The 27,196-nt window shown below is 42.4% G+C and overlaps 1 protein-coding gene and 1 long non-coding RNA gene across 2 annotated transcripts in view; one reads left to right on the top strand and one right to left on the bottom strand.

Annotated features, from left to right (window-relative positions):
- Window positions 1–27,196, top strand: part of SYN3 (synapsin III) — a 455,052-nt gene that overhangs the window by 14,102 nt on the left and 413,754 nt on the right. The window contains exon 2 of the mRNA XM_059186781.1: window positions 22,024–22,471. Coding sequence (XP_059042764.1) covers window positions 22,161–22,471 — 311 coding nt within the window. The 5' untranslated portion in view covers window positions 22,024–22,160. The remainder of the gene's footprint in view (window positions 1–22,023; window positions 22,472–27,196) is intronic.
- On the bottom strand, window positions 21,135–25,358 carry LOC131839394 (uncharacterized). Its single transcript, XR_009356945.1, has 3 exons — window positions 25,155–25,358; window positions 21,336–21,441; window positions 21,135–21,239 (listed from the first exon to the last, which is right to left on the bottom strand). It is a non-coding gene; the product is annotated as an uncharacterized LOC131839394 (long non-coding RNA).

Here is a 27,196-nt window from a genome sequence, read left to right as displayed (position 1 = left end):
CAGGAAGGATGATTCTGCAGTGGTCCACACAAGAGATTATGCATGTATGAGCTAGAAGTTGAGAGATGAAGACAGTATCAAAGCTTCCCTTTTATTGAACCCCATACCCAGAATAACCCCCTTTTCTCTGTTATGGGGCTGTCTGAAGGTGAATTTGATATGATCCCTGTTCTCAAAAAGTTTATAATATAGATATATCTAAGAAACCATTGGCAATGCAAGAGATGGATTTACCAAGTTTCTTCGATTCACAAATATCTTTTGAATGCCTCCTATGTGCCAACCCTTTCTGGGGGTTATGATGTGACAGTGAAAAAAAAACCCAACAAAATTCCTGTCTTCATGGGGGTCACGTTCAAGTTGGAGAGAGCACAGAAAGCAGACACTACAAAGGTTAATATATATAATATGTTACATGGTAACGGATATTACAGATAAAAGAAGGGGAATTGGTGTTAGAGGAGGGGCTACAATTTTTTAAAAGGTAACATTTGAATAAAGATCTAAAGGGGGAAAGGGAATAATATCCATAAATGTAGAAACTAAAATACCGGGGCGCCTGGGTGGCTCAGTGGGTTAAGCCGCTGCCTTCGGCTCAGGTCATGATCTCACGGTCCTGGGATCGAGTCCCGCATCGGGCTCTCTGCTCAGCGGGGAGCCTGCTTCCTTCTCTCTCTCTCTGTCTGCCTCTCTGCCTACTTGTGATCTCTGTCAAATAAATAAATAAAATCTTAAAAAAAAAAAAAAAAAGAAACTAAAATACCTATCTGGAGACATCATGGTATAGCAACTTTGAACATGACCTTTGAGGAAAGACAGACTTAAATTTGAATACTGGCTGGGTGACCTTAGACATATTATTTCACCTCCTTGAACATGGACTTCCTTAACCCTAGAATGGAATTGGTGACATTCATCTCCCAGGATGGCTGTGAGGATGGAAAGTGATACTTCTTGCTTGATGCTGAGCCTGGCATATTGAAAATGCTCATTATCTGGTACATATTCATAATGTTGGGGGTGATTCTGGTGGGGCATCACCAAGGAAAAGAGCCCTGGCAGGAGCACCAGGGAGTTTTGAAACAGGATTTCCTGACTAGGGCTCTCTGCTCTGCTGTTGCAGGCTCTGCAAAACTGAGTCATGGGCCCTTGGGGGCAGAGAGGCAAAAGTCCCAGAACAGCTTCTTCAGTAAAAAAGACAGGAGAGCCATGAGACCCAGTGTCATGCCATGTTCTGCATCTTGGGGAGGATTCTGTCCCTAGGCAAGTCCCAACCCCCTGGGAAAGGATGTGAGAGAAGCTTTTCATGCTTTAAAGAAATAATGGAGGTGAAAATTGGTGGGTGTGAAGGCAAGTCTGGCTTTTCTTTAGCAGTTTTACCGGTGAGTACAACAGAAATGGATGTTTTCTGCGTGGGCTAGAGGAGGCAGCTGCCAAAGCCGCCATTCCCATCCGGCTGTGAAAAAGCCCTTCCTTGCCTGCGAGTGACAGAGAAGAGGGCTGCTCTCCGGAAGGAGTCAGCAGCAGCTGCTGGGGATCTTTGGGTGGAAATCTAGGATATGAAAGCTCTGCTTCCCGTGGGCGCTTCCTTCTGCCTCTCTCATGTCATCAACCATTGGTATCATGGTTCCTGCCTGAGGGGGCATTACTGCCGCTTGGCTAGGCTAGCCACTTCCCAAGGCTGCTTTTGGGGGACAGTAAGCCACTGCTGAGCAGGGCAGTGAGTGAGGGCACAGCATTGGTTGGGATTCCTCTAATCTGTTCCTTTTTCCTTTTTTCATTGTCTGAGTCTTCGTTTTCTTACATGTTTTTCTTTATTTTGTTTCATTATTTTATTCATTCACCACCACCCCCATTCTTTTTCTTCTTCTTCCTTCCATTTTCATTTTCTTCTTAGATCATTCTTTTTCTTCCCCTTTCTTTCCTTCTTTTCATCTACTCACTCTGTTAATTCATCATCAATCCATCAAGCCTGTTCTCTGTGCAGTGCTAGCCCAGGGCACTGATAACACCTTCCCTGTACTCAGGAGCTCAGCTGCTGCAGGAAGAGGGAGGAGTGGAAATAAACAGGCAAAGCCTGCAGTCAGTGGCCTAGACTCCAGTCAGACAAAACTGGTTAGAGTTAGCCACGTCCTCCATGTGTTACCTTGGGCAAGTTACTGAACCTTCAGCTCTCAGAGTACTAGAACCTTCTTCCTAGGATTGCTAGGAGTACAGGAAGGAGTGCAGGTGACATGCTTAACGGAGTGCCTGGCATATAGCAAGAATGCAGGCGATGTTTTTATTAATATAGTCTGACAAATATTATTAGGCATCAGGATAAAGGAAGTGAGAGAGAGAAAATCACTTTTCTATGTCTGGTTCTTGTCCTGAAAGTAAGAATCAAAGATATGCCACCGAGTTCCTCAGGGCTGAACCCCTCATTTTATAGATAAGCAAAGAAGTCCATGGGTAGAGGAGTGACTTGCCTTGGGGATGCCTAGGGATAGAATGGAGTCCAAACCACCTGAGTTGAATCCTTATCCTGCATAGAATCGTGGTGACAACTGTGCAAGTTACTCTAGCTTTCTGGGCCTTAGTTTCCTCTGTATGTAAGTGGATAATAACAAGGGATTACGGTTGGGACTAATTGGTTTAATATAGGAACAGGGCTTAAAACACTACCTAGCACATAGAAAACAGTGTATAAATATCAGGTGCTATTATTACTGATATTAGCATTACTGTCATCATCATCATCACTATTGTTCGGGCCACACAGTGGGCCAGCGGTGGTGGTTGCCACCCCCTTCCTTTATTGGAAATATGTATGCTAGCCTTGCCCACACCTGCCCCTTTGCACAAGTGGTGAGGCTGCCAGCTTTCCTAGCCTACGAGAGGGAGCTGTTTCCCCGTAATTGCAGCAGAGCCTGCGTATTTAAGCTGTTCCCTGAGCCTTCTGAACCAGTGCCTGGATTTAGGCGCTCTGAGGTGAAGGGCACTGCAGCCTGTCACAGGCTGCCCAATAGGTGTCAGGTTACAGGGAGTACCCCACTGATGTTTAGCACCAGGAGAGTTAGGGGAAGGGTGGGCCAGCAAGCCAGGGTGGCACAGTGGTTGAAGGTCTGCCTCTAGAGATGGACTAGACTGATGTAGAGGCAAGATTGAATTTTGCCTCATACCTGGTACATGATGCTCTGCAGGTCGCTTTACCCTCTTCAGCCTCAGTTTCTCACCTGTGAAGTAGAGTTAATGGTAGCATTTGCTTCACAGGGTTCTGTGAGGATTAATGAGATGACAGTTGTCTTGAGTTTAGTGCTAGTAAGCAGTGGGCCACATGGTGGCTACTACTTTCTGCTCTTGAAGAGAAAAGTGCTCCATGTCTGGGGAGAGTGAAGCAAATGACTAGCAACTGTGCATTGACATCCAGAGAATCTTATATTTTAATTGTGGTAATTTTGTAGTCAGAAAAAAAACACTAGCTGAAAACTCAGCTAGTTCTGGTTCTGTTCTGGGCCTGGCCTGGCCTCTATTTCACTGAGTGACCCTGGACAAGGTACTTCCTTGTGTGCATTGTCTCTCTATCAGGCAACAAAGTCGTGGGAGCAGAACTGTCACCCTGCAGTTCTGTGTGTTCCACAGGGGCCCCCTCCCAGTCCAGCCCCACCAGGTAACTGTCTCTGTCAGGGCTCAGCCTGTTTCTTCCCCCCCCCCCCCCGAATCCCAGAGTTCTTCACCAGATGCTTCCCAAGGGCCCATTGTTCCAGTCCCATGTCCAAGTGCTGTGCTTGGTGCCTGGATGAGGATGGAGAAAGCAGGGTCATGGGGGAATCTGGCAGGAAGTGAACCCATTCTTAATATAAGGAAAATGCTGCAGGATAATAGAAGAAGATGCACAGTGGGCTCCCTTATCCATGGTTTCACTTCCTGTAGGTTCAGCTACCAGTGGTCCACCTCCATCTTGAAGCAGTTGGTCTCCTGAGGTAGTGTCAGAAGGTCACAGTAGCCTATACACTGCATCCCCATCCCCATCCCCATGTCTTCCACCTCACTTCACGTCATCACGTAGGCATTTTACTATCTCACATCATTACAAGAAGGGTGAGTACAGCACAACGAGATATTCTGAGGGAGAGATCACATTAATATAACTGTCATTACAGTATGTGGCAATAAATTGTTCTATTTTATTATGAGCTATTGTTGCTAATCTCTTACAGTGCCCAAAATAGAAATTAAGCTTTCTCATAGGAGGACAACAGCACAGAGCGGGTTTGGTACCATCCACAGTTTCAGGCATCCGTGGGGTATCTGGGAACATACCCGCCCCAACCATGTATAAGGGGAGCCTACTATAGTTGGTGAAGTACACTAGGGTCAACATTTAAATGGAGTGGTCAGGAATGGATGCTGAGGAATGACATTAGAGGTGGGACCTGAATGACAAGGAGGCAGCAAGAGGAAGACACAGGAAAGAACATTCTGGGCAGAGGGAAGAGCAAGTGCTAAGGCCTGAAGGCAGTGGGGCAGGGACGTTGGAGAGTGAGGTCAGCTTGTTTGAGAAATAGAAGGGCTAGTTTAGTTTGGGTGTAGAAAATGAATGAAGGGAAGGGAATCCAGATGATGTATGTGCCCCTCCCCACGCTGCCCTGCAGGCTGTGAAAGAAGCTTGAGTGCCATCCTCTGAAGGGTGAGAATCATGGCGGGGGAGCAGGTGCAGGGAACAGGGACGGCAGATGGGAGCTTCCTCGCTGGTCCAGGTGAAGATGACAGTGGCTTGGACCCGGGTGGTGGCTGTGGAGTTGGACAAAGTAGATGCACCCAGAGGCTGTGTTAAGGAGGAGGGTTGATTATGATGTGTGGGGGATGGCTGGAGAGGGAAGAATCATGGGATCTCCCCACATTTCTATCTTAAACAACCAAGTGTAGTTTTACTGAGATGGGAAGATGAAAAGAGTACAGTTTGGAGTGGGGGAGATGGCAGGAAACAGAGTTCTGTTTGGGACGTGATAAATTTAAGATGCCTATTAGTGTGCTTTTGCTTTTCTCCAGAGTAAACTTGCTAAATTACTCATTAGGGCAGCACCTGCCTGCCAGAAGCACCGCCAGGCTGGCCATCTGCCCTCCCAAGCTTGGGCAGGAGGCTGCGGACACCTGAAGGTGATAGGATTGGATGTGCAGCACTCAGCCTGGTCTCTGCAGGGGTGTGTTCTCTCCCCATCTCTCTCTCTCTTTCTCTGCTTCTGTCTTTCTCTCACTTTCTCTGTCTCTATCTCTCTCTGCCCCTCTCTATGTTCTCTTCTGTCTCAGTGTTTCCTGTCTCTCTTTTTCTGTCTCTATCTCTCCCTGTCTCTGGGTCTCCCTATTTCTCCCTCTGTATGTCTCTTTCTATTTCTTTCTCTGTCCCCCGTCTCTCCCTGTGTGCTTCTTTGTCTATCTCTCCCTGCCTCACTTTGTGTCTCTGTTTCCCTGTATGTGTATCTCTGTATCTCTCTCTGTCTCTGTATGTGTCTGTGTGTGTTTATGTTTCTCTGTGTCTCTCTCTGTCTCTTTCTCTCTCACCTATCAATAACATCATTCAGATGTTCCAGGTAAAGCTGGTGTTTCCCTTCATTTAAGTCCTTGTCCTTTGCCGAAGTGAGCCTCTCAGAGGTCTCATGTGTCTCTAGGAAGAAGGTTACTTACTTGGCTCTTTGTGTTTTCTGATCTGGCAGAAGGAAACACCATGTCTGGTTCCTGGACCTAGGAAATGCTTGCATCTCTCCTTGACTCTGGCTTCCCAGCTGTGCCTGCTACTGTCTCTAACTCAGTGAGGCCACAGCCACTCTTAGTCCCTTCCCCAAAACCACAGAGACAAGTGAGCACAGGGCTTTGCAGGGACACAGAGCAGCTCTGTTAATCTCAGTTGGTCAGTGAGAGTAGTCAGGGAAGCCTCCCTAAGGGAGAGGGGAATGATCTATGTCAGAAGTAACCAGCTACGGAACATAGGAGAGCAAAGGGAAGAGGGAACAGAGATGTGAAAACATTGTGTGGGGGCCAGGGTGTAGATGACTGGGAACTCTGAGCAGCTCTGTAGAGCTCAGCCATGTTTATGGCACCCAACAAGCCAGATTCAGGGCTCCCAGAGGCCCAGGGTACCGTGATGTAAGAGAAAATCATTAGGCCCTAGACCCAGAAAGCCCTGCATTTGAACCCAAATACCATGGAGGGGCAGTGCTGCCTAGTGATTAGGTTCATGCCCACTGGAGCCAGGTTGCCTGGGTTTGAACTGAAGCTCTGCCACTTAGCAGGGTGACTTTGGGCCTCAGTGTCCACAACTATAACATGTAGGTGATAATAGCGCATCTGCCTTGTAAGACTGGAGGAAGGATGGCGTGAGTTAATTTGTATCTGGTGCTGTAATGATGATTTACAAGTTGACCATGTAAATTACTTATTGTCTCGGTCCTCAGTTTCTTCCTGTGTAAGTGGTGGTGATGGCTCTTCCTGAGCAGGATGGAGATACACATATAAAATGTGTGTGTGTGTGTGTGTGTGTGTGCGCATGCATACACATAGGTGTGTATCCTGCTCATGATAGCACAGTGTTTGGGATTTCATAGATTCTCAATAAATGATAGCAGTTAGTTTTACATTGTAAACTCTATAGAAGGGAGTTCTGTATGGACTAAGAAATAGTATCAACTCCAAGTCCCTTTTAAATTCAAAATTAGTTCCTGAAAAAGCAGCTCTGATTTAATGGAGAAATAGAAGGTAAAGAATTAGGAAGGAAAAAAAGAAGGAAGGAAGGAAGAAGAGATAGAGGGAAGATGAAAGGAAAGAAAGCCCAGTTTCTAAGAAGTAGCCTCTTTGGAAATGCTCTTTGTAAAGAGAACAAAGACAAAAAAGATGGAGCTGATGCTGCCTAACTTGCATTTTCTGAGCAGGCCCACATGGAGATGAGGCACCAGGAGCTCTACTGAGGGAATCATCAGAGGTCCCCCACTGCATTCCCCTGCTCCCGCCATACTCTGCACCTCAGTGGCATACCCAAACCTCAAAACTTCCTGACTTCATATAGAGATAATCCAAGTATTCTGTTTCCTGGCCTGTTGCTGCAGAGCAAGGTGTTGGCAAGAGAACCTTCATGTAGGTGCCACTCCAAGGGCAAGGGCATTGGCGAACACAGACCCATAGTGATGTGTCCAGAGACCTGGATGTTGCCTTGGATACTAAGCTTTCCCATTGTATACAATAGCAAGGTTTTCTCAACAAAACCAGGACATGGGGCTTTCTGGGTTTTCACTGGCAGGGATTGAGGAAGCAGAGCATTCACAGCTCTGAACCTGCAAGTGGCCAGCACTTGGGTTTCCAGCCAGGAAGATGGGTATGAGAGCCATAGCTCTAGGAGATGCAGATGTTCTCCTGAGAGTTGGGAAGTGGATTCCCTTGGGGGAATACCACTCCAGTGGGTCAATCCCTGAAGAAAGGCTCTAGGACCCCAGTCATGGAGTCAATGCAGAGAGTGGATACTGCAGTCTTGTTGGATTACTGGTGGCTGGTAAACTGGAGAGCCCAACTGACCACAGAAAAGAAAACAACTTAGCAAGGTCAGCTCTTGGGCTACTCAGAGATTTGATGTTGGAGGTAATAGGCAGTGGTATGTTGACCTCAGGATTAAACAGGAGCCTGGGGTACCCTTGGACAAGCTCTGCATGTGACGGCAGAAAAGATCATCTGGGGACCTGAGAAACCCTAGCCTCCATAGTTAGTTTTGGAAAAGTGAGTTAATCCTAAATGCTTTCAAACAGGGCCGCAGAGAATATTGATTAGAGTTTTCTCAGGAAATAGAGAAAGAATTAATCAATTAATTAATGCTATTATTTACTAAGGTTATTCAAAGTGCTACAGATACAGAGCTGAAATACACACCATGCCTTCAGTGATCCTGAAATCTCAGCTAGTCATTGCTGTATTAGGAGCCAGTAGTATAACAATCACAAACCTGATAGTGTAGATGATAAGCATTTGTTTTGCTCATGCATCTGCCAGTTGACTGGTCGCTGACTGATCTTGCCTGGACTTGTCTGGGTGGCTGTAAGGTCCTACTTGAATCTAAGTCTTCTCCAAGTGTCTCTGTTCCTTCTCAGGTCCATGGGACATGTTCTCATGGCACTGGCAGAGGTACCAGAGGGCAAGTGGAAATACATGGTGTCTCTTAGATCTGTGGCTCAGAACTGGTGTACTGTCATATCAGCTAAAACTAGTCACATGGCCAAATCCAAAGTTAGTGGGCAAGGGAGTCACTCAGCTTCTAGTGGAAAGAACTTCAAAGTCACTTGACAAATTGTGTAGATTCTGGGAGGAATGCAGAATTGTAGCTACTAATTCAAACTATAAAATTGCCCACCCCAATGTAGGTATGTTCATCTAAGTTTAAATCATGAATATTTTACTGGTATACTGTAACCATAAAACATACACCAAAAAGAATTTAGATTGAAAATTTGGAAATAAAAGTTCAAACAATTTTTTCCCTGTACCAGTGCATCATTTTGAGAAGCCCTAGGGGATGTATTTCCCATTTTGGTGATTCTTGTCCAGAGAACTAATTCTCAGAATGTAGCACATATACCAACTGCAGTAAATCATTTGGACCACTTGGAGAGCTTGTTAAATGCATATTCTGGGCTACTTTCCTAGCCTGCAAAATAAAAGCTTCTGTGGCGCCTGGATGGCTGAGTGGGTTAAAACCTCTGCCTTCAGCTCAGGTCATGATCCCAGGGTTCAAGCCCTGCATCAGGAATCTCTGCTCAGCGGGGAGCCTGCTTCCCCCTCTCTCTGCCTGCCTCTCTGTCTACTGTGATCTCTGTCTGTCAAATAAATAAAAAAAATCTTAAAAAAAAAAAAATAAAACCTTCTGAGGGTGAAGCCTGGGAATTTGTATTGTTGGGAGCCCCAGGTATTATGGGTGCAAAATGGAGTTTGAGACTTGTAAACCAACAGAGCAATCAGCCTCTAATGGAAAGAAACCCAAGCGTGGTTTCCAAGAACATTGGAATACCCCCTTTACCCGGCCTGGGGCGCGCTAGGTGTGGTCAGGAAGGCCATCCCAAATGAGTGGTGCAGGAGGTGAGTGCTGAAGGAAGGGGACACTTAACCATAGTGTGTGGAGAAGGCTGTACCTAGAGGTCATTCCGTGTAGAAGAGCTGTCCTTGAGAATGGACCTGCCATGTTTAGGGAGCCCGTGGTTAGCATATGTGGACGAGGGGATCAGGGAATGCAACCCTGAAGAGTCAGTTAACAGATAAGACCGAGCAGGAGAAATGAAAGGAGGGTGGAGTGAGGGCAGGAGTGATCTGATCCAAGCTGGAGGTGAGAGGGTTGTAGTTTGCAGCATGAATGTAAATGACCTTATCTTGGAAGCTGTTGCAGCCACAGAAAAATTTTCTGCAGAAAGTGACATGATCACGTCTAGTCTAAGTGCCCAAGAGGTCAGCTGGCTTCCATGTAGGCAAGGGACTGGAAGTAGAAGAAGGGGTGCAGGCTGTCACTCTTGCACCCGAGAGAGGTGAGGATGGCCTGGCACTGCAGGGAGGAGAGAGATGAGATTGGATGCCATAATCCATGGAGCAATGAAGAAGCAGCAGAAGGAGAACTACGGAGCTATCTTTGGGCATTTAGCTTTAGTGGATATGAAGTGAATCTGAAGTCATGACAGAAGCAGAACCCTTGGGAGCGGGGCTTACCCAGGGGGGTCTGCATTCTAATTGATCACCAAAGTGCATAGCTCTCTGGCCCAAGAGTTTAGAATGAAAATCCCTGGAAGAAATATAAACATACCCCCCAAATTGCATATAGTTTATTTTACATTAAGGTAACATTGCTAAAAGTCACCTTTATTTATTTTAAGGGCCCATCATGGTCAGCAATCACAGAGGGGGCCCAAAATGGCCATTTAGCTCTAGACCTCAGGTGATCAAGAGCCTCTTTTTGGATTTTTGACATGACGTTCAGATGAAGGTCTGGATCAATCAGAGACAAGCCAGTGTGATTGTCAGGTAACACTAAGCTCATGTCCCAATCCTACGTGATGCTGCCTGAAAAGCTTTATAAATTCTGTCTGTAAATGAATCCTGTGGTTATTTTGTAGATAACAGTTATACCTCCTTTATAATTTTAGGTTAAAAACTTGAACTTGTTTTATGTAAATGCTCATGTACATGCATATTTTTTTGTGAGCCTGTTTTGGCATTTCTCTATTGGAATATATTTTGGATTAGTATGGGTGGTCTCAAATAAATGGAAGACTTTCACTTCTCTTGAACTCTGGGACATTCTCTCCCATAACATTTCTGATACCCCGGGGTGCTCTTCAGCAAGGGGAGGGAGTTACTGATGCAGAAGCCTCTCTCACCCATAAATCCTAGCTCTAAAGCCCGAGTCCTACTTGGCTGGGGACCTGCGGTGTCCCATCTGTGGGAACAAGAGTGTTGCCACTCACAGGAGATCAAGGCCTGTGTGAGTGGATTGGAACTCATCAAAGATGGCACACACTTTCATGTTGATGTGGCTGAAACAGAGCTCTGCAGATGAAAGACTCTGCAGGTCTGTCTGTATGTGGAGATGGAGCTGCTCCCTTGGCAGATGCAGGTTTGACCTTTCTTCAGGAAATTAAGTATCTCTTAGCTTTGCAACTTGAGTGGCACAGCCTCTGGATTCTCAGGCTCACACTAGCTCCCACACCACCTTTACTCATCAGTATATTGATGAAGCCAAGCCCATGTTGTCTCCATGAATTTTTAAACTTTCTGCTCATGCAGAAAAGATTTTAGCAGCTGTTAATTACTCAAATGCTGGTTCCTAATGGGGAAGGAAGAAGAAAATCTGTCAGCATTCGCTGAACAGAAGATGGAAAGAGAATTTATGAGACTTGCTGTATTTACATGAGGGAGGAGCTCGCTAAAAATTAGATCAGATATTCTTTTGCATTATTCCAGTTGTGGTTCAGCTTAGGGTTATGTGTCATATAGCTGCTTTTCTTGTATATAATCACACTTCTAGACTTCACAAGCAAAAGGTGAGTGTGGTTTAATTTCCTTCAGGTTATTTTAAACATATTCACTCAGCAAATATTTATTGACCCTCTACTACATGCTAGCTACTTTTCTAAGCACTTGGGATACAGCAGTGAACCAATCAGAGAATAATCTCTATTCTTGGGGGACTTTCTATCAGATGGAACGGAGAATCAGCAATAAGCAAAAAAAAAGTATGTAGGGTTTTTGTTTTTGTTTTTTTAAAGATTTATTTATTTGAGAGAAAGTGCCTGTGGAGGGTGGGGAGGGCAGAGGGAGAGAATCTCAAGCAGACTCACCGCCAAGTGAGGAGCCTGACACAGGGCTAGATCTCACAACCATGAGATCATGACCTGAGCTGAAATCAAGAGTGGGGTGCTTAACTGGCTAAGCCACCCAGGTGCCCCAATAAGTATATAGTTTTATGGAAGACGGTGCATGCTATGGAAAAAACAAGTGGATTGGGGAAGGAGAGACCCAAAGTACTGTACAGTTTAACATTGGGTGGCTAGGAGGAGGCCCCTCTGAGAAGGTGACCTTTGAGCAAAGATCTGAATGACATGAGAGAGTGAGCCGTGGGGGTTTCCAGAGAAAGTGTTCCAGGTGGAGGAACAGCCAGGGCAAAGGCAGCTGGTGAGCAGGAAGTTCAATCGTTAGAATTCATCTTTCTTTATTTTCTAAGACATGTGCAGGGCCTTCAATGTTCCTTAACTAATGTCCCATTGTAGGAGATCCAGGTAATAGCCCATGAAACATTATGCCATTGACATTTGCAAAGCACTTGAAAGATTAAAAAGCAATTCCGTGTGGGGTTATGGAACTGTTACGCATACCCTGGTTGTGGCGTTGTTTACCTAAATGCATTACCATTCATAGAATTCTACACCAAAAAGTCTGTTTTACTTTATGTTAACTTAAAAAGTAAATATTTTGAAAAACAACTTAATGCATTTTCTTTTGGTAGGCTCCAAGCCCTGTGAAGTAGGAAGGGCAGGGATTAGCATCCTGCTTTGCAAATCAAGAACCTGAGGGCATAGGTTACTCAGCTGCTAGAGGCAGTGCTGGGTCTCAAAGGCAGATCCTTTCTAAAGCCAGTTCTCATGTAAATACTGCAGTCCCTGGCACATTGTCTCTCAAACTAATGCTGACCACTCTGTTTAGACCTTCAGGAATGGGACATGCACACTGTCTAAAAAACAGAATAATAATAGCAGCTAAAACAGATTGCTTATCATATGCTGGCACTATTCTAGATATATTCTAGATACTATTAGACTATCCCCATCTTACAGATGAGAAAACTTGATGCACAGAGAGGTCGAGAAATTTACCTGAGGCCAGGTAGTTAGTAAGTAGCAGAGCTGTGATTAGAGCACAGGCTGCCTGGCTCCAGGGTCTGTGAGCTTAACCTTCAGGCTTACTTCCTCTGTCTGGCTGTGTCCAGCACCAGGATGCTGAGACCATAAGAGTCTTTCGCTGGGTTTGGTAGAGGCTTTGCACTTAGAAAGTCCTGTTTTTTTCCCAGAAGGGCATTTTTGTTTTGTTTTGTTTTGTTTTAGTTTAAGGTTCACAACAAATTAAGGGAAAGGTACAGAGATTTCCATATGGCCCCTACTTGTATACACATATAGCTTGCCCCACTATCAACTTCCCCACCTGAGTGGTATATATGTTTGTTACAATTGATGAATCTAAATTGACACATCATAATCATTCAAATTCTGTAGTTTACTTTATGGTTCACTCTTGGTGTTGTATATTCTGGGGGTTTGGACAAATGTATACTAACATGTTTCCATTAATATGGTATCATACAGAATATTTACGTTGTTCAGAAATTCTCTGTGCTCTGCCTATTCAGTACCCACCCCTTAGTCCCAGTAGCTCCTGGCAGCTACTGATCATTTTACTGTCTTCATAATTTCGCCTTTTCTGGAATGTGATATAGTTGGAATTATAATTATACTGTATGTAGCATTTTAGACTTGCTTCTTTCACTTAGTAATGCACATGTAAGGTTTTCCATGTCTTTGCATGGCTTGATAGCTCATTTCTTTTTTCTACTGAGTAATACTCCATTGTCTGGATTACCACAGTTTATTTATTCAAGGACATCTTGGTTGCTTCTAATTTTTGGCAAATATGAGTAAACATGCTAATGTAAACAAGACTGGCGGGTATTTGCATGGTCATAAGTTTTCAGCTCCATTGAGTAAATACCAAAGAACGTGATTGCTGAATAGTATGGTAAGGGCATGTTTAGTTTTATAAGAAACCACCATATTGTCCTCCAAAGTGGCTTTACCATTTTGCATTCCCATCAGCCGTCTGTTGCTCCATATCCTCGCCCACATTTGGTGTTGTCAGTGTTCCATTCTAATAGGTGTGTAGTAGTATTTTGTTGTTTTAATTTGCATTTTCCTGATGACATTCAGTGTGGAACATCTTTTCATATATTTATTTGCCATCTGTCTTATCTTTCTTGGTGAGATGTCTGTTAAGGTCTCTGTCTCATTTTTAAATTTATCAGCATGTGAACCAAGTATATGGTAGGAATGATGGAGGAGAGTGGATGATATTGAAGATGTTGGGAGAGACAGCACTGATGGCCTGGTGACTAAGTGCTGAAATGGTGAAGGTCAAGAAGAAGTGAAATATGAGTCCAGGTTCTGGTCTGAGCGAATGGACAGGTAGTGGTACTTCTGGCAGGAAGTGGGGGGCCCAAGTGCATAAATTCATTTGAGAATGAGCAAGGAAGTGAATCTGGAAGTGGATTTGGAAGTGAATCTGTGAGACATCTGAGCAGAGATGTTCACTCTCCTGTCTAGGCTGATTAGTTGCTTATCTTTTTCCAAAGAAGCCAGTGTTACTGTTATGGGGCAGCTCTCATTCTTATGGAGTCTTTCCCACATTTTTTTTTTAAGATTTCATTTATTTATTTATTTGTTTATTTGTTTATTTAGAGAGTGCTAGCAGGTCAGGGTCAAAGGGAGGTGGAGAGAGAGAATCTCAAGCAGACTACCTACCTGTTGAGTGGGGAGCTCAAAACAGGGCTCAGTCTCATGACCCAAGTCGAAATCAAGAGTTGGATTCTGACTGAGCCACCCTGGCTCCCTTTAGCCACCCACATGCTCCGTCTTTCCCACTTTTATGAAAAATTTGTGCCCCTATGATTTACACCTATTTCTGTCTTGTGGCTTAACCAACAACTCTGAGAAGTCTTCAGCCTTTTTTTACCTTTCCCAGTAAAGTCTTCATTCCTGCCACAGCCTCTAAGAAGTAAGCTTGCAAAGTTGTATTTTATTTTATTTTATGTTTCCTTTCTGGTGTGGCCACTCCTGCCCTCTGGTGGCCATTTGTGAGGCAGCATAGGGCTGAGTACTACCCTGGCCTCCTCCATTCTGTCCCAGAGAGAATTCCTGTCCTTTTTCCCCTCCCAGAATCCCTCTCATCCCCACTTTGTTTCACTATCAGATTACATTTAGCACAGAAGAGATATCCAGTGTCCAATGGCACAAGAAGTGAGTCACCCACAGAACAGGAAGATACCTTGCAAATCACATCATCCAACTTTTGTCTTTCACACCTAAGGATCCAAATGCCTGCAACAGCCTCCTAACTGGTCTGCTTCTACCCATATCCTCTACAGTCTGTTTTCTACTCAGTGGCCAGGCAGACTAAATTATGTCTCTCTCTTTCTTACTTTCACATATGAATTAAAATCTAAACAATCATCTGTTTGGTCCTTCATGATCTTATCTATTTCTCTAAACATTTTCTTAAAAAAATCTCCATCTTTTTTCTGGTTGGGCTGGCCTTCCTTCTATTCTTCAAATGTATCTAGGTCTTTCCTACTTTAGGGCCTTTGCAAGAGAAGTATACTTCTCTTTCCCCTCGTCTTCCATGTCTCAGTTTAAAGTTCACCTCAGAGAGGCCTCCTCTGGCCCAACCACATGTTAATCTTTATAAAATCACTCTAATCCTCACTAGCACTTGCCCTGATCCATGAATATTTGTTTACTTGTTTATTATCTGCTTTCCTCTATCACTGTGAGCTCCACTGGGACCTGCAGTAGGGAGAAGTTACAGGATGAGCCTTTGACTAACATTGGAGTTGGTCAAAGGATAATGAGGTGATTTGTCTTCCAGGTGTGGAATTCCCACCGTTGTAAGATTGACCAGAGTTCCTAACAAAGGGGTTGTTAAATAATCTCTGAAGTCCCATCAACTCTAGTATTTTATTAACTTCTATCCAGTAGTATAAAAATGGAAAAGGTTCAGCCTGATTAGTAACTCAGTAGCTCATGTTGGACTAATCCTCTCATAGATGATAATTATAAACTTTGGGTAAAATATTCAAAAGAAACTATTTGAGGTTCCTGGAGAGAAACAAAAAAGTAGGTAGAATCTGGAGGGGATTTTACCCTTGAAAGAAAAGACTCAAACCCACTAAGTGAGATCTACATTTATGTGACTTTTGCCCTGAAAGCATTCCCCAGTCCACATGGCATGGAACAGCTAAACCAAAGCAGGAAGTGGCAGTTATATTGCTTTGACAAGTCTCAGACGGAGTATAGGTTAAGAGAGTGGCTGGAAAATGAGGAAAGCTAAAGAGATGCCCGGCTCCATCCTCAATAAGATTGACTGATGCCTCTGTTAAAACTGCATTGCAATTCAATTCATTTCTGCTTTTCATACTTGCCTGCAGCTGTTAATCTTGGGAGTACTCTCCTATAAACTTCCTGCTTACAAATCACCATAGCAGAGTCATCTTACTGGCTAAGGAAACTGACCAGCAACCATCTAATTGATATTTATAAAATTACCCTAAACAACTGCAGAATACCCATTCTTTTCAAGTGTAAATGGAACATTCATCAAGATAGAGACTACTGAGCCATAACATTAATTTCAATTAATGTCAGAGATTTCAAAGGATTAAAGCCTTATAGACTATTTTCATTGCTCACAAATGAATATTAAAAGCAACAATAATAAATTGTCTGAAATAGTGGAATTTGAAAATTAAAGGCGTTTATATAATACACGAGTCAAAAAAGAATAATAAATTAAGAATCATTTGAATTAAACAAAAATGAAATAATGAAATGCCTAGTTTCTGAGATGTAGCTTAAAAGCAGTGTGTAAAGGGAAATACATTACTTTAAATGCTTATATTAGGGACACTTGGGCGGCTCATTCAGTTAAGTGGCTGCCTTTGGCTCCGGTCATGATCCCAGGATCCTGGGATCAAGCCCCAGGTAGGACTCCCTGCTCAGCAGAGAGCCTGCTTCTCCCTCTTCTTTTGCCTACCACTCTGCCTACTTGTGCTCTGTCAAATAAATAAAAACTTAAAAAAAATGCTTATATTAGAAGAGATGAAAGGTTTAAAATTAATGATTTACATTTCTATTTTAAGAATGTAGGAAAAAAAATCAAATGCTTAAACCCAAAGTAAGGAGAAGAGAGGAAGTATAAAGAGAATAAAGAACAGATACAAGTGAAATAGAAAACAAACAATGGAGAATATTGGAAAAGCTGCAAATTGGTTCTTTAAAAGATTAGTAAATTTTGTAAATTCCTAGAAACGCAGATTAATCCAAAAGTGAGAGACAGAAAATCACCAGTTTCAAGAATATCAGGGAAAATCACTGATGAGCCTACATAAGGTAAAAGGATAATTTAAAAAATTTATAATAACTTTATGCCAGTAGATTTCACAACCAAGAATGGACAAAATTGCTTGAAATCACATATTGCAAATACTGAAATAAGAAACAGAGAATATGAATAGATTTATAAAACAGATTGAGTTCATTATTTAAAACTTCCATGAAGAAAACGTCAGCCCCAGATGGCTTCACTATTGAATTCTTCCAATAATTTAAGAAAAAAATAATACCAATATTACATAAACTCTTTCAGAAAAAAGAAAGGGCAGGAACATTTCCCAGCATATTTTGTGCCAAAATCTAGTGCCTAATCCTAGTGCCAAAATCTAGCAAAGAAATTATCAGAAAAGATAATTATAAACCAATATTTTTCATCAACATGAATGTAAAAATTTTCCACAAAATATTATCAGATTGAATATATAAATATGTAAAACTGGCAATTTACTATAACTAAGTGGGATTTATCTCAGGAATGTAGGTTTGGTTTAACCTTGGAAAATCAGTCAATTTACCACATTAAACAAATAAGTGAATTTAAAACTATAGTTCTTCTCAACTGAAAATCACTTGGCAAATTCAACATCCATTCATGATAAAAATCTCAGGCAACTAAGGCTACTAGGGGACTGTCTCAGTCTGATAAAGTGCATGTACAAAAACCTACAACTAACATCTTAGTAAGGTGAAATTGTGAACATTTTCCCCCTAAGGTTGGGAAAAGGTAGGTGTCTACTTTCATCATTTCTGTTCAATGGTGGAGGTCCTAGCCACTGTAATAAAAGAGGTAAAAAAAAGGAAAGTCATTAAGTTTGGAAAAGGAGAAATAAAGATGTCTCTATTTGTAGATAACATGATTGCATCAATAGAAAATCTTAGGAACTCTATAAACAACCACTAGAAACAATTGACTTTATCACATCAACGTACTGACAATAATTGGCAAATACATGATACTAGCAGCAAACAAATGGAAAACAAAACTTAGAGAACAGAGTCTTTTAAAATACCATCCTGCCCCTCACCCAAAAAAAACACAGAAGAAATAATTTGGAATCAGTTTAACAAAATATGTGCAACACTTCTATGTTGAAAAACATAAAACGTTTCTGAGAGAAACTAAAGAATATTTAGTAAGTAGAGTGCTCTACCCTGTTCATAAAACAAAGCATTCAGTAGTGTTGAGATGTTATTTCTACCCAAATTGAGCTGTGGACTCTATATAATCCTAAACAATATCATCCTAAACCAATAGACTCTTTCATACAAGTTGATTTTAAAATGCATATGAAAACAGGACCTAGAATACGCTAAACAATATTGAGAATCAAAATCTAAGTTGGAGGACTCATTTTGTCTGATTTTAGACCTTTCTGTAAACCCACAGTAATTAAGACTGTTTAAGGACAAACAAATCAATGGAGCATACTAAAGAGTCCAGAGATAGACCCATACATATACAATTCGTTGGCAACAAGAAAGCCACCAAAGCAATTAATTGACCATTCTCTTATACCATACACAAAGATAAACTCAAGATTGATAAAAGATCTCAATATGAGGCAGAAATCCATCAGAATCCTAGAGGAGAACATAGGCAGTAACATCTTTGACATCCGCCACAGCAACTTCTTTCAAGATACGTCTCCAAAGGCAAAGGAAACAAAAGCGAAAATGAACTTTTGGGACTTCATCAAGATCAAAAGCTTCTGCACAGCAAAAGAAACAGGCAACAAACCAAAGAGGCAACCCAGGGAATGGGAGAAGATATTCCCAAATGACTGTGCAGGCAAAGGGCTGATATCCAAGATCTACAAAGAACTCCTCAAACTCAACACACAAAACAGATAATCATGTCAAAAAATGGACAGAAGACATGAACAGACACTTCTCCAATGAAGACATACAAATGGCTAATAGACTCATGAAAAAATGTTCATCATCACTAGCCATCAGGGAGATTCAAATCAAAACTGCATTGAGATACCACCTTACACCATTTAGAATGGCCAAAATTAACAAGACAGTAAACAACGTGTGTTGGAGAGGATATGGAGAATGGGGAACCCTCCTACACTGTTGGTGGAAATGCAAGTTGGTGCAGCCACTTTGGAAAACAGTGTGGAGATTCCTTAAGAAATTAAAAATAGAGCCTCCCTATGACCCTGCAATTGCACTACTGGGTATTTACCCCAAAGATACAGATGTAGTGAAAAGAAGGGCCATCCATACCCCAGTGTTCATAGCAGCAATGGCCACAGTCACCAAACTGTGGAAAGAACCAAGATGCCCTTCAGTGGACGAATGGATAAAGAAGATGTGGTCTTTATATACTATGGAGTATTGTGCCTCCATCAGAAAGGATGAATACCCAACTTTTGTATCAACATGGATGGGACTGAAAGAGATTATGCTGAGTGAAATAGAGAGAGTCAATTATCATATGATTTCACTTACTTGTGGAGCATAAGGAATAACACAGAGGACATGCGGAGATGGAGTTGGAGTAAATTGGAGGGGGAGATGAACCATGAGAGACTGTGGACTCTGAGGAATTAACTGAGGGTTTTGGAGGGGGATGGTGGGAGGTTGGGTGAAGCTAGTGGTGGGTATTGTGGAGGGCACATATTACATGGAGCACTGGGCATTGGTGCATAAACAATGAATTCTGGAACACTGAAAAGCAATTAAAAATAAATAAAAATTTTAAAAAACAAAGCAATTCATTGAGAAAAAATATTTTCATAAATGATGCTGGAAAACTAAGTGAATGAACCCCACCTCACACCACTCAAAAATTCAAGTTTGGATGGATTATAGACCTAAATAGAAAAGTTAAAACTATTCAGTTTCTGTAAGAGTTTAGAAGACAGTATCATCATGATCTTGGAGTTAGCAAAAGTTTTTAAGTGGATACAGAAAGATCTAATAAGAAGAATCTGGTAACTTGAACTTCATAAAATTTTAAACTTTTGTTTATCAAAACATCTACAGATTTATGTAACAGATTTCATATATGTACATATAAATATATATACTTATGTATGTATATATACATTTTGTATGTACATATAAAATATTCCTAATAGCCAAAATACAGAAGTGTAATCTGATAATATAAATTTTTTTCTTGTTGGAACGTTTTTATTTCAAGGAAACAACTTTTTGTAAGGGTTATTTTATTCTAGCAACTTCTGTTCACGAAGGACATGAAATGGCAAACCAAAGACAGAGAAAATGTTCACAATGTGCATATCTGATAAAGGACTTATATCCAGAACATACAAAGAACTCCTAGTCAAATAATACAAATCAATAATAAAAATATTAACAACCCACATTTTAAAAATGGGCCAAAGTCTTGAACAGATACTTCACCAAAGAAGATATATTAATGGCCAGTAAACCCATGGAAATTGCTCAACCTCCTTAAATATTAGAGAAAATTCATTAAAAATACAATTAGACACTATTTTACACCCACTAAGATTAAAGACTGACAACAACCAAATGTTATGAAGGATGTAAAGCAACTGGAACCCTTAGGAGAAATGTGCAAACTAGCACAACGACTATGGGAAACTTTCTGATGGTTTCTTATAAAGGTAAACATACTTCTACCCTGTGATCCAATAAATTTTCTTCTAGATATTTTCCTGAAGAAAAGTCTCCCCTTCACTCTTTTTTCCCCCATTCTTTCTTTTTCCACAAAAATGCTTAAGGAAAAGATCCTTATAACAATCCTAGTCATAATACCCTCTAGCTGTAACCATTTCAAATGCCCATCAACAGGAGAGGATATAAAAATTTGTGGTTTGAATCATCTGGTGGAGTGCTACTCTGAGATTGAAAAACAGAATGTCTATTGATACATGTAGCCTAGATCAGTCTCAAAACCACTCTGTTGAGGGCAGGAAGCCCTTCAAAAAGATTAATACATATGATTACATTTATAGGAAGTTTAAGAAGAGGTAAAATTAACATACAGTGACAGACATCAAAAGAGTTTTGTCTACGAAGATGTGTAGGCTGACCAGAAATGGGCACAAGAGAACTTCCTGAGACGGCATAAATATAATAAATCTTTCATCAGTGTATTCATATATCAAAACTCAAAGAATTGTACACTTGAGAACTGTGCATCTCAGTGGAAGTAAATTTTACTTCTATAAAAATATAAAATAATAAAAACTCTATGAGTTTTTTGCATCATTTATATAATTAATTGCATAATTAGATAATCATATTTAAATAATTATTTTTCTCAATGGGTTATCTAGATCTCAAGTGAATAATCTGGTTTTTTTAAATTAACTTTTTTTCTTCTGTTCAGAAAAGCAATACATATGTTTTATTAGTCATTCTGGGTTGCCATCACAAAATACCACAGACTTTGTGGCTTAAAGAACAGAAATTTATTTTCTCACAGTTCTGGAGGCTTGATGTCTAAGATCAGGGTCCCACCGTTATTGGTTTCTGGTGAGGGCCTCTTCCTTGCCTGTAGACAGCTTCCTTCTCCCTGTGTCCTCACTGGATGGAGGGAAAGCAAGCTAGTGTTTCATTTTATAAAGCCATGAATCCCATCCGGAGGGCCTCACCCTCATGACCTCATGTAACTTCCATTACCTCCTGAAGGCACCATCTCCAGTTACCAGCGCATTAAGTGTTAGGTCTTCAGCACATGGATTTGGGGGACACAGCTCAGTCCGCAGCAATATATATTCTAGAAAATCTTGAAAATATAGGTAAGTGGGAAGAAAAAGAAAAATAAACCACATAATTGCATTACCCAAATGTAATTATGGTTAACATTCCAGTGTATTTGCTTTCCAAAGTGATATTATCTCGTCCTTTATGTGGTTGTAGTCATTCTGTCCCAATAAACTTGTAGCATGACCTTCTTAATTACAGATGAATTATTTTCTATGGTACTAAAATCTCTTTATAAGTACCCTCTTTTAATTAGTCAAAGGTTTTCAACTGAGTGACTGTGCTGTACTTTATTTATTCATTATTTTGTGACTGAAGGTTGGAATTCTTTCCAGTATCTTGCTAGTGTAAATAATGCCATGGAAAATATATCTGTGCAGGAGGCTTTTCCAGTAACTGAGATTCATTTCTTGGGATAGAATTCCAGAAAATCGAAATTATAGGTTAAAAGGTTATGCTCTAATTACATGTTGCCAAAGTCCTTTCCAAAAGGATGTCCCACTTTATATTGCCCCCAACAGTGGGGCAGGAAGGTGCCATATCTATTTGCTCTTAAGGGGTGGAGGTCATTTCCACTAATGTATGTGTTGGCTTGTTTCCACAGGTTAGCAAAGACAGCTGAAGTCGACTTGTGCAGGATTCCCCTGGCTCTTCTGTGACCTCCTCTCCCTGGTAGCCTGTGTTCTGGGCCTCACCTAAACAAGTCTGAGTAAGAACAAGCCATCTCTTCCATCCATAGCCATGAATTTCCTCCGACGGCGCCTCTCTGACAGCAGTTTTGTGGCCAACCTGCCCAATGGCTACATGACAGACCTGCAGCGCCCAGACAGCTCCACCAGCTCTCCTGCTTCCCCAGCTATGGAGAGGAGGCACCCCCAGCCCCTGGCAGCCTCCTTCTCCTCTCCAGGATCCAGCCTCTTTAGTTCCTTCTCCAGTGCCATGAAGCAGACCTCACAAGCCCCCTCAGGGCTGATGGAGCCTCCAGGTCCCTCTGCTCCCATTGTTCAAAGGCCCAGGATCCTATTGGTGATCGATGATGCCCACACAGATTGGTAAGCCAGAATCTGTAGGAGCTTCCACCAATGGGCAAGAGAGGAAATGGGTTTCTCTCAGTCCTGGGGTGGCGGGAGGCGGGGGGAGCTGAGAGGCTTTGTGGTATCAGAGACTAGGCCGAGGGGAAAAAAAACAAACTATGTTTATCATGTGGTTGCTCCATGCCAAGCACCATGGCATCTGCTTTTTGCTTTACATTTATAGCTCCCAATCCCTTACCTGTAAATCTAAAACCAAAAAGCTCTGAAAACTGAAAAATATTTTATAATCCATTTGGCAACAAAGCTTGGTCTGAGGGAAAGTGAGATTATAATAGTCTTCATTATACTACTCACTGTGCTTGATCATATGATCTACTGCAAGCTTAGTTTACATGTTAATACGTTTGCTGTGGGGGTGCTGTCTAGAGCTCATCGGGAGTATTACATAATATATGGTATGTGTGCCATATTACCTTCCTAAAAATGGAAAACTTTAAAAATCTAGAATAACTCTGGCAAGTTGCTTACTATCTTTCAGCCTCAGCCATCCTCTGTCCATTCAGTTAGGTTGCTATGAGGGTAAAAGAAACGAACACAAGGCCCATGGTCCTTATCTAACACCCTTGGGACCAGAGTCCCTGGGTTTGTATCCCAGGTCTTCCATGTACTGGCAGTCTGGCTCCAGAACCTCTTCTCTTAACACCAAGCATGAGCAGAGGCGATGTTGGGCATGCCAACAGATGATAAGCTCTCCAGATGCAGAGACTAGGCACATGTGTCAAGGTCATTGCAGCAGTTGTTCCACAAGCAGTTACTAGTACCAGTCAAGTGTAAGTCACAGTCTTAGGTGCTCAGGTGAGTGGTGAACAGACCCTGTTCACATGGATCTGGACAGTTGGAGAATAGGCTCTATACCAAATTTTTGGTAGAGGGGAGTGATAAATAGTATCAGTCCTAATTTGAGGCATAGAATTTGCAGTCCAGGAATTCAGTCCAAATGTGGAGACATGGAGGCACTCCATCCAGGGTGTTTCTGACAGACCCATACAAGGTCATGGGGCTGGAGGGCAAGGTTGCATGCATATGTCTCCAAAGGCTGCCACATCGTAGGCTCTCAGTAAATACGTCTTGGTGAATAAATTAATGCGTATTGTTCACTGAGCATGCCGGAAGCTCTGCTGTTCTCACATGCATGTGTGTACTCACATTCATTCCTTCAGAAGTGAACTCAGGCTGGGAACGATTGAGCCTGTGCTTTGGAGTGGGATATTTATAGCATGTAATACATATTCAGTACAGTCAATATGGGAGCATGTTCAGCAGGTGTAGATAGCAGTCTTTACTTTCTTGCTAAGAAATCAGTTCATCTTAAGCAAGATGGTTATGTGCACGGCCTTTGTTCTGATCCAGTGTGCATTATCTTTGGTGTTGCTGCTTGCTTGAACTTGTCATCATGACGCCTTGTTTATTTGTTCATGCGCTTATGTAAGCACCATCTTTATGTCCTGAGCATAGCGGTTGATTTCTGCAGAGATATTGCTTCCAGGCACTCTTGCCTGTACAATTCTGCTGCCTGTCCACCCAGTAATCAAAATGCCTACACGGCCTTTGCAGTCCTCTTGTTTCTTTTTAACCCAGTGCTTGACCTTGATTTGGAGCATTCTCTGCCATGTTATCTCTAGCTCAGTCAGGGTTTGCCATGATATGGCAGTGGTCAGGGGTTATTTTAAAAACCTGTTTGTCAGGGAACTTAACTCTCTCTATGGAGGTTGAACTGATAAATGACAGCACAGTACAATGGTGAGGAACACAGACTTCAGAGTTAAGCCGTCTGGATTCAGATCCCATCTCTACCCCATAGTAGCTGAAGGACCTTTGCAAGTTACTGCACCTGAATGTCAATAAGACAGTATCTACCTTGTAGAGTTAATGTATGTAATTGGGTTAAAATCTCAGTTACTGTAAAAGTGCTTAGGATGTGTCTTATAGACAGTAGGTGTATGTCACTGTTGGAGACTATTTGTGACCTTCTATGCAACATTAGTCATCCTGACGGCAGCCCCTTATAGGCATGTTTATTTAATCTCTTCATCCCCAATAATGGGCAGAGTGGATTACGATTGATCTCAGTGCCAGAGTTTTCTATTAATCACTCATGCCTATTAGTTCCTGAATGATAAAGTTGCTTCTTAACGAATCTCTGTCCTCCTGGTGTCCATGGGGTAAGTAGTATAGTGTAGGGGCACAGTGAATGAGGTTGAAATGCAATGAATGGCCTCACCCAAGTAACCTTTATTTATTATTATTTGAAGTTTGTATTTAAATTCCAGTTAGTTAACATACAGTGTTATATTAGTTTCAGGTGTACAGTATAGTGACTCAGCACTTCCATACATCATTCTGTGCTCATCACGACCAGTACACTCCTTAATCCCCATCATCTCTTTCTCCTATCCAAGTAGCATTCACATTTTACTTTAGCCTTCCATCTCTCTAATCCACAGGTATGACTAATGGGTGAATTTTAAACTGTGCATACTGAGGGGGGACACAATTTTGGCTTAGAGGAATGTTTCCCAGTCTCTTTCAATCACGCCTGTTATACTCACACTTTAATTGGGCCTCAAAAGCAACAATCCTTTTCTTGCCCCTCAGTAGCTAATAAAGGGGAGAAGGGGGAAACTGACACTCATTAACTTACCTGGAACCTCGTTCTGCATCCATTGGACATTTGTGATAGAGACTTCCTGCCTGCAGACACACCAGCTTTTCCTGCAGAACTCCATCTTAGATTCTTCAACTTCCTATCATCTCTGAATCTTAATTCATTTCCAGCTTTCCCCAGATCGATGCAGGCTGCTTAGGAATCCGAGTCCTCTTCTGCCGAGTTCCTGAGGATTGCCTGTCCCCGGCCACCAGGAGTGGCCAGCAGGTGGCGAGCCAGCCCCGCTGTCCTGGGGTGGCTTTGGCAGAGCCTGGGCTGCCTGAGTCAGCCCCTGCCCAACCCCTCTTCCATTGTGCAAACTGTCTCCTGAGAGGAAGAAGTTGTTAAAGGGGAGAAGCCAGTTCACAGGCCCCTTTCCCCTCCCGCTTTGAGATGATAATGAAGGGGGAGATAGCTACTGTCTAGACTGAGAGTGAACCCACCAGGAACAATGCTGCTCCCTTTTCTCCCTTCTCAGCCCCAGATCCTCTGTCTTCCCATTCTGGGTTCTGGGCTTTCCTGCAGAATCAGGTTTCCCTGTAGCTGGAGAATTTGCAAGAAACTCCCTCTCTCCCCCTCCTGGTGGAGGCCAGCTTGATACTCTGGACCAGCCTGGGCCCCCCAAGGACTATCTGATACCTGCCCAGTGACCTGGGGGGAAGGACCTTTCATCCTTGGAGGAGAAACAGAGGGATACTTTGCTGAGAAACACAGTTCATGCTGAGCTTTGTAAGATCCCACCACCTTTTGGAGTTGGACCTGGAAGAGCCCAGCTAGGACAGTGGTGTTTAGGGAACTTTGGGCCAGCTCAGTAGTAGGTCTGAACTCAAGTTGGTGCTGTCCTTTGGGATGAGGGGAAATCAGTCAATCTTGAGAACCACAAGGGAAAGGAGAAATAAAATAAATGGATGTTAAACTCAGTATTCTTCAGCCCTACTGCCTGTCCACTCATTCTCTTGCCTAGAATTTTCAGCAGCCTCAATGGTTCCGGGTCTCCAGTCTTGACTTCCTGGTTAACTTCCATGTTAACCTTGGGTGGTAACCAAAGGGTAATTTTTTTTGAAACACAGACTTGATCAGTTTGCTCCCACCACACATCCCCTATTATAATCCTGTGTTGCTGCATCATTGCCCTCAAATTTAAATCAAGTCATCAGCTTGCTTGCCTCCCTCTAATTCTGTCTCTAGCCCCACTTCCTGCTGTACTCTTTATTCCACAGAATTAACAAACAGCCTGTAGTTCTCAAACACATTTGCCTTAGCACCTTCTGTTCCCTGCTACCTGGAATACCCTTCCCTATCTTGTTCACTTGTCCAATTTCCATTCATCCTTAAAAGACTGCTCAGGTGTCACCTCTTTTGTGAAGTCTTCCCTGACACACTGCAACCTGCCAACAGTGCTGACAGCCACCTCCTTTATTTAACTTAGAGCATTTTGCATTGTGCTACAGTAATTTCACACTGTGTTATCATTGGCTGTTAGGTGGTTGTCTTTTCTGCCAAAACAAGGCCCGTGTCTTGTTCTTCCTTATATTCCTGGTGCTCAACAGTTGGTGTTCAATTAGCATTGTCATTGCCCCCCTCCAGTCCAATGAGGATAACTTTTAATGGGCATAATGAGGCATGAAACTCACCTTACCTTAAAAGTCAGCAATATAATACATAGAGTTGAGGGGTTTCAGTTTTTACTCACCTATGTATAAAATCTTGGCTCTTTATTTTCCAGTGTGGGAGTAACTGTAAGACTGCTATTTGAGATTGTTAAAAGAAAGTTGGCACAAAGCTTTTTTTTAATTGCCCACTGAATATACCAGAACCCCAGGTTTGATTTTGAAATCAGAACATTGAACGCGACAAAAAAAGAGATTGCTCATATTCAGGCTTGGGTCGGATGTACCTCCCTGCTCATGGTTTTGCCTTTAAGCCCTCCAGAGCCTGGAGGAAGCTGAGTTAACAGGGTGTTGAGGTGAGGGGATAGAAGCAGCTAAGCCTTTGCCCCCACCCCCTCCCTCCAGTAGCTTGTAGAACTCTGGCTCTCC

This window comes from Mustela lutreola, chromosome 8, assembly GCF_030435805.1.
Source record: "Mustela lutreola isolate mMusLut2 chromosome 8, mMusLut2.pri, whole genome shotgun sequence".
Lineage (NCBI taxonomy): Eukaryota > Metazoa > Chordata > Mammalia > Carnivora > Mustelidae > Mustela > Mustela lutreola.
Note: the sequence above shows the minus strand (reverse complement) of the source record. Positions and strands in the feature narration are given on the sequence as shown.